Genomic DNA, 12,721 nt, shown 5'->3' on the forward strand with positions numbered 1-12,721 from the left:
GGAGGGAATGAACAGGATGTCAATCATACAGGCTGCTTTGCCCTGGATGGTGTTGGAGCTGCATTCACCAGGCAAGGGGACAGCATTCTGACAGGTTCCTAACCTGTGCCTTGGGAGATGGTGGGACGCCTTTGTGGTGTCAGGAGGCAAGTCATTCGCTGCAGCACCCCCAGCCTCTGACCTGGTGTTGTTGAACGCTGGTGGAGAGCGACCGGCTGTGTGGAACCAGCAGACGGTGACTAACCGTGCTGAGTGCCTGTGGAGGTGTACGTCCGTACAAACTCGGGGTGACAGAGAGTGTAGGCGGGGGGGTGGGAGGAACTATCCAAAAGATGAAAAGTTGGGCCATTGCATTTTGCAGAGATCTTAACAAATGATCAATGTCGACTCCCTCCTTAGTGTATCTGCAGACCACACCGGAGACCTGCTACCAGAGGCTGAAAGCCAGGTGTCGGAACGAGGAGAAGGTCATTCCTTTGGTGAGGAGGAATTGCAAGGGGATTAAATGGGGTGGGGGGGGGTGCGCGGAGCAAGGAAAGGCAGTGGTTGGAGCTTTGAACTGCTGAAATCCTGAAGGGAATGAATGGGCTGCAAACATCTGTATTTCCAGAGGTGGTGCCAGAGGACTGGACAACTTGCAGATCTTACTCCCTCATTCAAAGGCGGCTGCAGAGATAAAGTCAGTAACTTCGGACTGATTAGCTTAACCTCAGTGGGTGGGGAACGACCGGATACAATGTAGAATTAGCATAGTCATAGAGCAATACAGCGCGGATACAGGCCCTTCGGCCCAACCAGTCCATGCCGACCATGATGCCCACCCAGCTAGTCCCAATTTCCTGCGTTCGGCCCATATCCCTCCAAGCCCCGCCCCTCCGTGTACCTGTCCAAGTTCTTAAATGATACTGTTGTACCTGCCTCACCCACTTCCTCTGGCAGCTCGTTCCATGTACTCACCACCCTCTGCATGAAAAATTTGCCCCTCATGTCACTTAAAACTCTACCCCCTCTCCCTAAACCTCTGCCCCCTAGTTTTGGACTCCCCTACCCTGGGGAAAAGACTGTTACCGTCCACCTTATCTCTGCCTCTCATAATTTTAAACACTTCTATCAGGTCGCCCCTCATTCTCCCACGTTCCAAGGAATAAAGACCCAGCCTGGCCAACCTCCCCCTGTAACTCAGGCCCTCTAATCCTGGCAACATCCTCGTAAATCTTCTCTGCACTCTTTCCAGTGTAACCACGTCTTTCCTATAACAGGGCGACCAAAACTGTCCACACTGCTCCAAGTGCGGCCTCACCAATGACTTGTACAACTGCGACATGATGTCCCAACTCCTATTGCCCTGACTGATGAAGGCCAGCGTGCTAAATGCCTTTTTCACCACCCTGTCTACCTGTGACACCACTTTCAATGATCTATGCACTTGTACTCCCAGGAATCACTTGGACAAGTGTGGGTTGAGTGGAGAAAGTTGGCATGGATTTGTTAAAGGCAAATTCTGTCTGTCTAACTTTATAATAATGTTTTTTTGACAAAGGAATGAAGAGGTCCTATGAAGGAAATGTGGTTGATGTGATATATGTGGAGATCCAATAGGCACTTGATAAGGTGCCATGTTGTAAGTTTGTCCTCAAGGTTGAAGGTCATGGAACAAAACTCGTGGTATCATGGATCAAAACTTGGTCAAGTAACAGGAGAGAGTGTGTGATGGTCAAAGGTTGTTAGTCAGGCAGGAGGGAAATGTACAGTGGAATCCTTCAGGAATTGGTACTAGTATCACTGCTTTTGTTGATATATATGGATACAAATGTAGGAATCAGGAGGAGGAGCCTGCTGTATCACTTAATAACATCATGGCTGATCTGATTTACACCATTAAGAACAGAGAGACATTGGTTATCTGGACATGGTTCATTGAAGGTGGAAGGACACATTGAGAAGGTGGGTAAAAAGGCTTACAGAGTCCTGGGCGTTCTAAAATAAAAGCAGAACACACTGGAAACACTCAGCGGGTCAGGCAGCACTTGTGGGAGGAGAAACAGAGTTAATGTTTCAGGTTGAAGACCTCCTGTCGGAACAGTCCTTACTTGTAAACTTGATTTTCCAGCATCTGTATTTTGTTTATTGACATAGCTCTGCTTTATAAATTGAGGCAGAGTGTACAAGAGCACAGAAGTCATGGTGAACCTTTATAAAACACTGGTTGGGCCACAGCTGGAGTATTGTGTGCAGTTCTGGCATCCAAACTTGGTGAAAGATGTGAAGGTTGTGGAGAGGACACAGACAAGATTTGGTAAAATGATTCCAGGAATGAGGGACTTCATGTGATGACAGAGGAGAAACTGGGGTTGTTCTCCTTGAAACGGAGGTTGTGAGGGGATCTGATGGAGCTATTTAAAATCATGGAGGGTGTAGACAGAGTAGATGGAGAGTAACTGTTCCTGCTGGCAGAAGGGTCAAGACTCAGCGACCGTAGGTGGTAGGTGATCAGCGAAGGTATCATGAGGGAAAATATTTTTCTGTGGCTAATGTTTAGGGGCTGAATGGAGAGCCAGGGCAGTAGAGGAGGAAGGTTCAATTGTTGAATTCACAAGGGAACAGTACTGTACAGGAATGGGCTCTTTGGCCCACAATGTCTGTGCCAAACATGACGCTGAATTAAATGAAGTCCCATCTGTCTGCACGTTAGCCCTTTCCCTCCATTCTCTGCATGTTCATGTGTCTAACAGCCTGTTAAACCCCTCTATTGTATCTGCCTCCACCACCACCCCTGGCAGCACATTCCAGGCACCCACTGCTTTCTGTGTAAAAACAAAAACCTGCCCCGCACATCTCCTTTAAACTTTCCCCCTCTCACCTTAAATGCACGTCCTCTAGTATTTGACATTTCTACCCTGGGGAAAGGATTCTGACTCTCTACCCTGTTTATGCCTCCACATAGTTTTATAAACTTCTGTCAGGTCTCCCCTCAGCCTCTGCTGCTCTAGAGAAAACAACCCAAGTCTGTCCAACTTCTCCTTATAGCTCATACCTTCTAATCCAGACAGCATCCTGGTAGACCTCTTCTGCATCCTCTCCAAAGCTTCCACATCCTTCCTGTAGTGGGGTGTCCAGGATTGGACCTGAAAGGAAGGAATTCACAGGGTTGTGGGGAGAGGGTGGGGCAGTGGGACTCGCTGAACTGCTCTTACATAGAGCTAGTTCAGGCATGGAAGGCTGAATGGCCTCCTTCCAGGCTCTGACCATGCAGTGATGATGTGAATGAACTAGAGGCCATGTAGAGGATAGGATGGTTGGTCAGCCAGAGGAGTCTTGGATTAGAAATGGCAAGATTTCAAACGAGCTGAGGGAGAGGCAGAAGTGGGCGGTTTGATGATTTTGAGGTTCAGACACTGAAGTGGCCTTAGTTACCTTGAGACTGACTGACTGAAGAGGCTGCTGGAATTGGCATTGGGGCCTGTGGTGGAGATCAGTACAGGAATGGCCTGGAAATTGCAAACACTACTCAGGAGAAGCAGCTCATTGAGCCATTCATTGCCAGCTAGTGATATTCTCCACCACACTAAAAAAAGATACGTGTCATAGTTTATTAAAGTTTGGGCAATCCGCTACACTTGCAACAGTCATGTATCATGCTGAATTTTAATTATTATGAGAATACAACAACGTTTGCTGCCTCCAATCTCACCAGTGATTTTGACATGATAACATCCTGGTTCGCTTCCTTTTTAAAGCTCTCTCGTTGATCAGAAGGCTTTGCATTTGATTGGTCCAACCAAAAGTTGAGGGGTTGCACTAGGACCCTGGGGCATGCCTGAGGCTGCTCTGTATTGAGCATAGTTTCATGGCACTGGAGCTGCCTCGTGAGTAGACCATTCAGATGAAAATTCATTCTTCTCACCAATTGGCATCTGTAGGTTAACCTGGTGAGCATTAGGACCATATGGAGCAGCAGCCACAGGCAGGTCTAGGATGTTCTTCAATGTTCAGCTGGAGGGAATTGGGGTTTGAGAAGGGGCAGTAGATTACTGTATCATAACTGGTCTCAAGTTACTTGGGCTAGGGGAGGAGAGGCAGTGAGGTAAATTGGGGTACGTTATCTGATTTGGTGGGGTACATACCAAATCTGGCACCAATTGTAGTCAGTTGAACTAAAAGAAAGACTTGGTTTGCTATAGTGCTTTTCACCTCCCTTTTGAGACATCCCAAAGTCCTCCAGTTATTTCTGAAATGTATTGCGTTGCTGCTGTGTAGGAGTGATGGGTAAACTTTGCAGGGTGCACCTGATGCTGCGACAGTATCCCTGCAAAAACTCATCACATCCAGAACTGAACATTGGAAAATGGGCAGGAAGTTTGCCTTTACTGCATAGATTTCACTCACTGTTGCCTGTGTTCCATTTGTCAGGACTATTTGAGAAGACTTCATCAGCTTTATGAAGACTGGCTGGTCAAACAGACTTCATTCAAAGTCCCTGCACCCGTGCTGGTGAGTAACACGAAAGCAGATTCCACTGTGTAATGACTGCGCAGTGAAGCCAGCTGTTCACAGCTGTGGTAGTGGGGGTGGAGGGGAGTTGGCTGTAGGGGTCTGGAGCTGGGAGGGTCTGGGATGTTATGGTGTCTTCTCACCATTAAAACTGAAAGGCCTGGACAGAGTGGATGTGGAGAGGTTGTTTCCATTAGTAGGAGAGTTTGGGATCTGTGGGCACAGCCTCGGAATAAAGGGACGCCAAGATGAGGAGGAATTTCTTCAGCCAGAGGTGGGTGAATCTGTGGAATTTGTTGCCACAGAGGGGTGTAGAGGCCAAGTCATTGGGAGTATTTAAGGCAGAGATTGATAGGATCTCGATGGTTAAGGGGAGAAGGCGTGAGAATGGAATTGGGGGAAAAGAAGTTAGCCATGATTGAATGGTGGAGCAAACTCGATGGCCCCACACAAGGGAGACTACAGGTGCTGGAAATCTGGAGCTACACAAAATGCTGGAGGAACTCGGGGGGTCAGGCTGCATAAATAGAGGGAAATGAACAGTTGAGACCCTTCATCAGGGAGACCCTTCATCACCCTTCAGGAAGGGAGAGAGCCGGTATAAAAAGACGGGGGGAAGGGGTGGAGCAAGCACTGGCAGGTGGATCCAGGTGAGGGGGAGGGGGGTGATAGGCAGGGGAGGGAGGGGGGGATTGGGAATGGCGTAAGAAGTTGGGAGGTGATGGGTGGAAGTGACAAAGGGCTGAAGAAGATGGAATCTGACAGGACTGGACCATGGAATAAAGAGAAGGAGGTGGAGGGTGGGGAAGGAGAGGGGTGATGGGGGCTGGTGGGATAAGGGAAAAGGAAGGGGCAGAGGGGAGCGGTTACTGGAAGTTAGAGAATTCAATGTTGAATCCGTCAGGGTGGAGACTACCAAGGCAGAGTATGAGGTGCTGTTCCTCTAATCTGTGTCTAGCCTCCAGCTGGCAGTAGAGGAGGCCGTGGACAGGCATGTCAGTGTGGGAATGGGAGGTGGAATTAAAGTGGCTGGCCTCCGGGAGATCCTACCTGTTGTGGCGGAGGGAGCGAAGGTGCTCGATGAAGTGATTTTCCTCAATCTGCGTCGGATCTCACCAATGTAGAAGACGCCACACCGGATACAAAAACTGACACTCGATGGGCTGAATGGTCTAATTCTGCTCCTGTATCTTATGGTCCGGATACTCTTATTCTAGGTGATCCCTGCAGACCAGGATCTCGAGGAGATGCTGGAACAATACGAGGCACACAGGGAGAAGATTCTCTATCCCAATCCCACCATCCTTCAGAACCTGAACTTAGCAAGAGGAGGGAAGCCAGGTGAAACAATAGTCTGCATCCCGTGACTAGACAGACAGCCTAGGTGGGCACTTGGCTTACAAACTGAAAAGTTGATTGCCGTCGATAGTTCGGAACCTACAGCGCTGTTGGAGGTACTGCATTGAACTTGACACTGGAGCATGCCAATGTTGTCCAACTGGTCCATACTGTTGTTCATACTCAGTGTGAATACCCCCTCTCTCCTCTCATCCTGTCAGCAGATCCTTCTGTTCCTTTCAAGTTGTACAAGTTAACAAACCAGTCAGTTTTGGGAAGACAAGAGACGACAAGATGCTGGAATCTGTAGCAAAGGAGTCTGGAGATCTCCCCTGTTGCAGAGTCTCGACCCCAAACATTGACAATTCCTTTTCCTGCCACAGATGCTGCTTGCATTGCTGAATTCCTCCAGCAGACTGTTTGTTGCAGTTACTGTTGGAGCTTGCAATTATAATAGGCTCAAATGAAAAGTCAGGAAGTTATACTAACCTTTATAGAAAATACTAATTTCATTTCAGGTGAAACATAAGAGTTATGCTGTAGGCAATGTGTGACTTGTGCCTCTTCCTACATTCATTACAGGGTCGTGATTAACCTGATGTCATCGTGTTAGAGTCTGACCTGGGATAAATAAGAGACCAGATTTCTTATTCTGCAGTGATATGACTTTTTAAAGTTTACTTTAAATTCTCAACCTCGATGTAAAGGCTGATGCTACAATACCCTCCCCTCCACGCCACAACCTGAGTCCAAAGATACATTGAGGAATGACTTAATATAATACTTTTAGTATATTACATAGTTGTAATTTGAATTGCATTCCAGGTGGGGAAATGACCTGTTACAATGGAATTATACTGTTTCAGTGGGGTTACACTTCAAGTGGGAAAGTGTTTACAGTGGAGTGATATTTAAGGTGGAAAAATACAAATTCCAAGACTCTTCCTCCCCAGTCTTTATGTTGTTTGTTGAAACGGTCTCACTTACCCGCACTATTGTTGCTGATGATATGCTATTCTGTAAAAATGGTGCTTGAGACATCAGGAATTTGAGTTAAATCATTCTCTGTTTGTAATTTAAAATATTGTCTTAACAGTTCTCAGCTCAGTAATGATCCAGCCACTGAGTATTCCCAAAGGCTTTGGGTGTGAATTCCGACTGTTTGGAGTCCTGGTGGGTGTGAATTTCATAATTTTGGTGGATCGTCAAAAGCTTCACAGGGTCAGAGAAGATTGTTAACCTTGCTCTGTGTCTTTTTGCATTTTATAGAATTCTTGGTTGTCTCATCTGCTTAAGGGATAGATATTGCAAGAATGCCAGCGGTATCTACACTACCCTTTTGAGTTAATGCAGTGGGATCTTTCTGCCCAGCCTAGAGCCCAGATTGGGCTCCAGGTTTAACATCACCGTTGAAGGATGGAAGCTCTGACAGTGCAGCACTCCCACAGCATTGCAGTGGGAGGTATCCTCCTGGATTATGAGGAGTCTCTGGAGTGAGACTTGAATCTGTGATCTTCTAACTGCCAGTTAGAACACGATCTCTGACAGAATATACCCTATCGCCACAAGGGTGAGCATAGAACAGTACAGCACAGGAGCAGACTCTTCAGCCCACCTTCTTTGGCTAGGGTGTGGTCCAATGGGAATCAGCCATCATGTCATTAACTACGTGTTCTGTACAGTTGCAACGTAATGCCCTAACTCTATGTGCTATGCACAACCCATGAAGGCAAGCATACCTTCTTCACCACCCCTTCAACCAGTTTTGCCACTTTCAGGGAACAACGGACTTGGACTCCAAGGTTTATCAAGATTCCTTAGTGCCCTGCCATTTACTACGTTATACCCCTATCTAACTTCCCAAAATGCAACATTTTGCACTTGTCAGAATTAAATTCCATCTGAACGTGCGCCAGCCAAAGTTCCATCTGATCTATATCCTGCTGTAGGCTTAGATACCCTTCCTCACTGTCCACAATGCCACCACCAATTTTTGTGTCTTCTGCAGACTTATCATACCTTCCTACATTCACATCCGGGTCATTAATGTATATCACAAATGGCCTACTATGTGGGACCTTGTCAAAAGCCTACATAAAATCCAGATAGACCGGCCTTCATCAATCTCAGCTAACTCCTCAGAACAAAACTCAAATCAAATCAGTGAGACAGGACATCCCCCTCTCTAAGCCATGCTGACTCTCCCTAAACAGTCCCTGTTTTTCCAGATGAGCATAAATCCTGTCCCTTAGAATTTTTTCCATTTTCCCTAACACACGATGCAAGGCTCACCAGCCTGTAGTTACCTGGCTGGTCCCTGCTGCACTCGAAAGAAACAACATTAGTTAACCTCCAGTTTTCTTTGTCAGCCTCACCTGTGGCTAACAAAGATACAAAAACCTGTGCCAGGGTTCCAGCAATCTCCTCCCTTGTTTCCATAGCATTCTGCGATAGATCTTATCCAGCCCTGGAGGTTTATACACCCTAGTGCATTGCAAGACATCTAACATCACCACCGTAATACCGACCTGCTCCAAACCACCAATGTACCCCTCCCTCAACTCACTGTCCACCACATCCTTCTCCTTAGTGAATACAGATCAGAAGTATTATTTAGGGACCTTATCCACATCCCCTGTCTCCACACATAGATTACCTCTTTGGTCCCTAAGGGGACCCACTCTTTCCCAGACTACCCTCGTGCTCCTAATATAGAATGACCTAGGATTCTCGTTAACCTAACCTGCCAAGGATATTTCGTGGCTCCTTTTTGCCCTCCTAATTTATTTATTTGTTTTCTCTTGTACACTCGACATTCTTCAAGGGTCTTGCTGGATTGTAGTTGTGTCCCTGACCAGACCTAAATCATCCAAGTTTCCCTAATCTTGCCATCTTTGCCTTCCACCCTTACCAGAACATTACGGCCCTGATCTTTGCTTACTCTCGTCTTCTTATTATCTGCCCCGTGATAATCTTCTTGGGTCTGGAAGGCGGAAGGAGCGAGGGGAAGTTAAATCTGCTGGGCAGCCCTCCCCTCCAGCACCAACCCTAGCTGTTGCTGTGGATCACTGTGAACTTTCTGGGCTCATGGTTGGGGCAGGGACTGTTGCATTGCCACAGGTAAAGATCGGAAGCTGAGTACAGATCTGTTATGCAGGATGGAAACAGGCCAGTCAGCCTGGCTGGCGGGCATCCATCCAAATCAATCCTATCTTCTAGCACTTGGTCTGTACCCTTCAATACCTGGGCAATTCAAGTGCTTGTCTATACACTTCTTAAATGCACTAATTGACTATACTTCCACCACTCTCTCAGGCAGTATATTCCTGGTACTCACCACTGTCTGGGTGACAAAGGTCCCATAAGACCATAAGACAAAGGAGCAGAAGTTGGCCATTCAGCCCATCGAATCTGCTCCACGATTCTATCATGAGCTGATCCATTCTCTCATTTAGCCCCACTCCCCTGCCTTAGAACCATAGAACAATACAGCACAATACAGGCCCTTCGGCCCACCATGTTGTGCTGCCCTTTAAACCACACCTCTAAGACTATCTAACCCCTTCCTCCCACATAACCCCCTATTTTAAATTCCTCCATATGCTTATCTAACAATCTCTTGAACTTGACCAGTGTATCAGCCTCCACCACCACCCCAGGCAGCGCATTCCATGCACCAACCACTCTCTGGGTGAAAAACCTCCCTCTGATATCTCCCTTGAACTTCCCACCCATTACCTTAAAGCCATGCCCTCTTGTATTGAGCATTGGTGCCCTGGGAAAGAGGCGCTGGCTGTCTACTCTATCTATTCCTCTTAATATTTGTACACCTCTATTATGTCTCCCTTCATCCTCCTCTCCAAAGAGTAAAGCCCTAGCTCCCTTAGTCTCTCCTCACAATGCATACTCTCCAATCCAGGCAGCATCCTGGTAAATCTCCCCTGCACCCTTTCCAACGCCTCCACATCCTTCCTATAATGAGGCGACCAGAATTGGACACAGTACTCTAAGTATGGTCAAACCAGAGTTTTGTAGAGCTGCATCATTACCATGTGGCTCTTAAACTCAATCCCACGACTTATGAAAGCTAACATCCCATAAGCTTTCTTAACTACCTTATCCACCTGTGAGGCAACGTTCAGTGATCTGTGGATATGAACCCCCAGATCCGTCTGCTCCTCTACACTGCCCAGAATCCTGCCATTAACCTTGTACTCCGCCTTGGAGTTTGTCCTTCCAAAGTGTACCACCTCACCATAACCTTTGATGCCCTGGCTACTCAGATACCTATCAATCTCTGCCTTAAATACACCCAATGACGTTGCCTCCACAGCCGCCCGTGGCAACAAATTCCACAGATTCACCACTGTCTGGCTAAAGAAATTTCTCTGCATCTCTGTTCTGAATGGGCGCCCTTCAATCCTGAAGTCATGCCCTCTTGTACTAGACTCCCCTACCATGGGAAACAACATTGATTTCACCACCCCCCCCCCCCGAATCTCTTATCCCTCATCCTAAATCTATGTCCTTTGGTTTTATTCACCTCTGGTAGGGAAAAATTTTCCTGCAGTCTCTCTACACCTACCGATCTGTCACGGGGTTTACTTTCAGAAAAAAATTCTTTTGTCCCGCCCACATGGACAAATCAACACATCACCTTGTCTCCCTGCACAACCTATTTATGAGCACAGAAGAAAACAGGAGGAGGCCACTCGGCCCTTTCAAGCCTACCCCACCTTTCAATATGATCATGGCTGACCTATCCCTGGCCCCAACTCTTCCTCTGTGCCAGATCCTCAATCCCTCATCTTTCAAAACTTTATCTACTTCCTCTTTAAAGACTTATAACAAGCCAGCCTCCCCAACTCTCTGGAGTAGTGAGTTTCAGAGATTCACCCCTCTCTGGGAGAAGAACATTTCTACCTACCTTGGTTTTAAACGACCAGCTCCTTATCTTGAAACCATGTCCCCCTTGCTCAAGGCAAAGTTAATTTATAAGTTGCTGATACAGGCCATCTCTTGGTTCCGGTTTTACAGACACCTGTCAGTCGATTTTGTCCATAAGTTGGAAAATACACAAAAAAAATCACTCTATATGGTAGCCATAGCTCCACAGTATTGGAATGAATGGCACTTAAAGCACGTTAAACTGATAAGAAAGAACGATTACTAAAAGTGTAGAGGGAGAGGAAACTAGTTCTGACATTCGTAGGAATGTATGTACATCGGACTTTTGAATTTAAAATTATGGGAGCTCGTTCATATGTAGTAGTGTCGATAAGTTGGGTGTTGCCTAACCTGGGGATGGCCTGTAAACTGGAATGTAAATCAAGTGTTTGCAGCAGGAACTGTGATAGAGAGAGTTATTTGGCTCCAGAACGAGAACATTAAATTTGGCCTTGGGTGGTTGAGGGGGTAACGTTAAAATGTGGAGGTCAGATCCAGTCCAGATCAAAGCACCACTTCCTCTTACTGCAAGCAAATTGGCCAGATTCTGCTGAGCGATTAACCACTTCTAATGGAGGAATCGGTAACTTCTGGAGTTGGCTCATCGACAGCTAAATCCATAAGGGCTGCCTCACTGCAGAGGAACGAGGGATCACTTGACAGAGGCTGGCGATTCTCACCTTTGCTTATATGTGTACGGGCAGTGACTCCTTGATCCTCTGGCAAGGAAGCACTGACCATACACATATGTTGGTGCGACCTTCTCTAGAGTGACGTACGGAAGTCAGAAAACTGAGATCAGGTATGTATGCATACTCTCATAATAAAATTCACTCTAAATCTTGTGTGTCGTTGCTTCAAGTGCAAGGGAATTTTAAGTACCATCCTAAACCATAATTACTTCTCAACAAAAGTTCTGGCTTGGAAAAAGAAATAGCTGTATACATGTGGATAATCATTCCCTCAGCATCCAAATGTCTCAACATTTTACACTGAATTAAAGTGGTATAATTAAAAACTTTTTATTTTTCTAGGCTTTTGTTTTTACAATTTTTCCAATTATTTAACTCTTTGAAATGTTTAAAAAATGAAGTTAAAAGTTGTATTCACCACATGGTTTGTTGTCTGTGCAATCTCTTTGGGGTAGGTGTGGAAAAAGATTGGGGGAGGACGGTGGGGGGAGAGAATGGGTAGAGGATGGAGGAATATGGTAGGTGGGGGTGGGCTGATAGGGTGTTGGAGGGACTGAAGATCAGGGTAGGGTGGAGGGGACTGTGGAAGGGGTGAGCAGGAGGTTTGGGGGGATGGGAGAGGGAGGTTGGTGTAGAGATGTAAATGGGATGGTATGGTGGGATGGAGGGATTGGTCATGAGGAAGAGCTTAGGGATAGGGGATTTTGGGCTGTTGTGGAGGATGGGATGGAGTGGGAGAAGGGGAGGGTGCAGAGTTTTGGGGGTCAGGAGGCAGATTGAATGCGAGGGAGCAGAAGGTGAGGCTAATGATTTGCAGTGGTACCAAGGATCGTTTCCTCCTCAACTAACAACAGAAGGTGAGCAGGTGGTGGCCATCTTGGCAACAGTGACCCCGTTGTCCCATCGATAGAAACAGGACTTGTGAGAACTTCCACAATGAGACGCAAATAGTCACACCTTCCCCAACCACCCCACTCTCACCCCTCTCCAACACCATGGTCCCACCAAACTCATCACCCCACCCCTCAGCCTCACCACCCCACTCACCCCCCCCCCAACACCATGGTCCCACCAAACTCATCACCCCACCCCTCAGCCTCGCCACCCCACTCTCACCCCTCTCCAACACCAACGTCCCACCCCTCAGCCTCACCACCACACTCTCACCCCCCAACACCATCGTCCCACCCCTCAACCACCCCACTCCACCATCACATCCAACCACTATTGCCCCCATCACTCCCGTCCAATGC

At 47.1% G+C, this 12,721-nt stretch overlaps 1 protein-coding gene across 4 annotated transcripts in view; it reads left to right on the forward strand.

Moving 5' to 3' along the window:
- The window catches only part of tk2 (thymidine kinase 2), a 40,951-nt gene extending 28,338 nt beyond the window's left edge, over positions 1-12,613 (forward strand). The window contains exons 9-12 of one of the 4 annotated variants that reach the window (XR_007957343.1): positions 400-479; positions 4,411-4,491; positions 5,709-5,945; positions 6,412-12,612. Coding sequence is in view for 3 of the 4 variants with exons in the window: in XM_052028208.1 (XP_051884168.1) it covers positions 400-479; positions 4,411-4,491; positions 5,709-5,858 (311 nt within the window). In the remaining variant the exon portion in view is untranslated. Of the gene's footprint in view, positions 1-399; positions 480-4,410; positions 4,492-5,708 lie in introns of all 4 variants that reach the window. The other 3 variants (XM_052028209.1, XM_052028211.1, XM_052028208.1) reach the window with 3 other exon arrangements.
- Positions 12,614-12,721: the final 108 nt, after the last annotated feature.

This window comes from Pristis pectinata, chromosome 13 (genome assembly GCF_009764475.1).
Source record: "Pristis pectinata isolate sPriPec2 chromosome 13, sPriPec2.1.pri, whole genome shotgun sequence".
NCBI lineage: Eukaryota > Metazoa > Chordata > Chondrichthyes > Rhinopristiformes > Pristidae > Pristis > Pristis pectinata.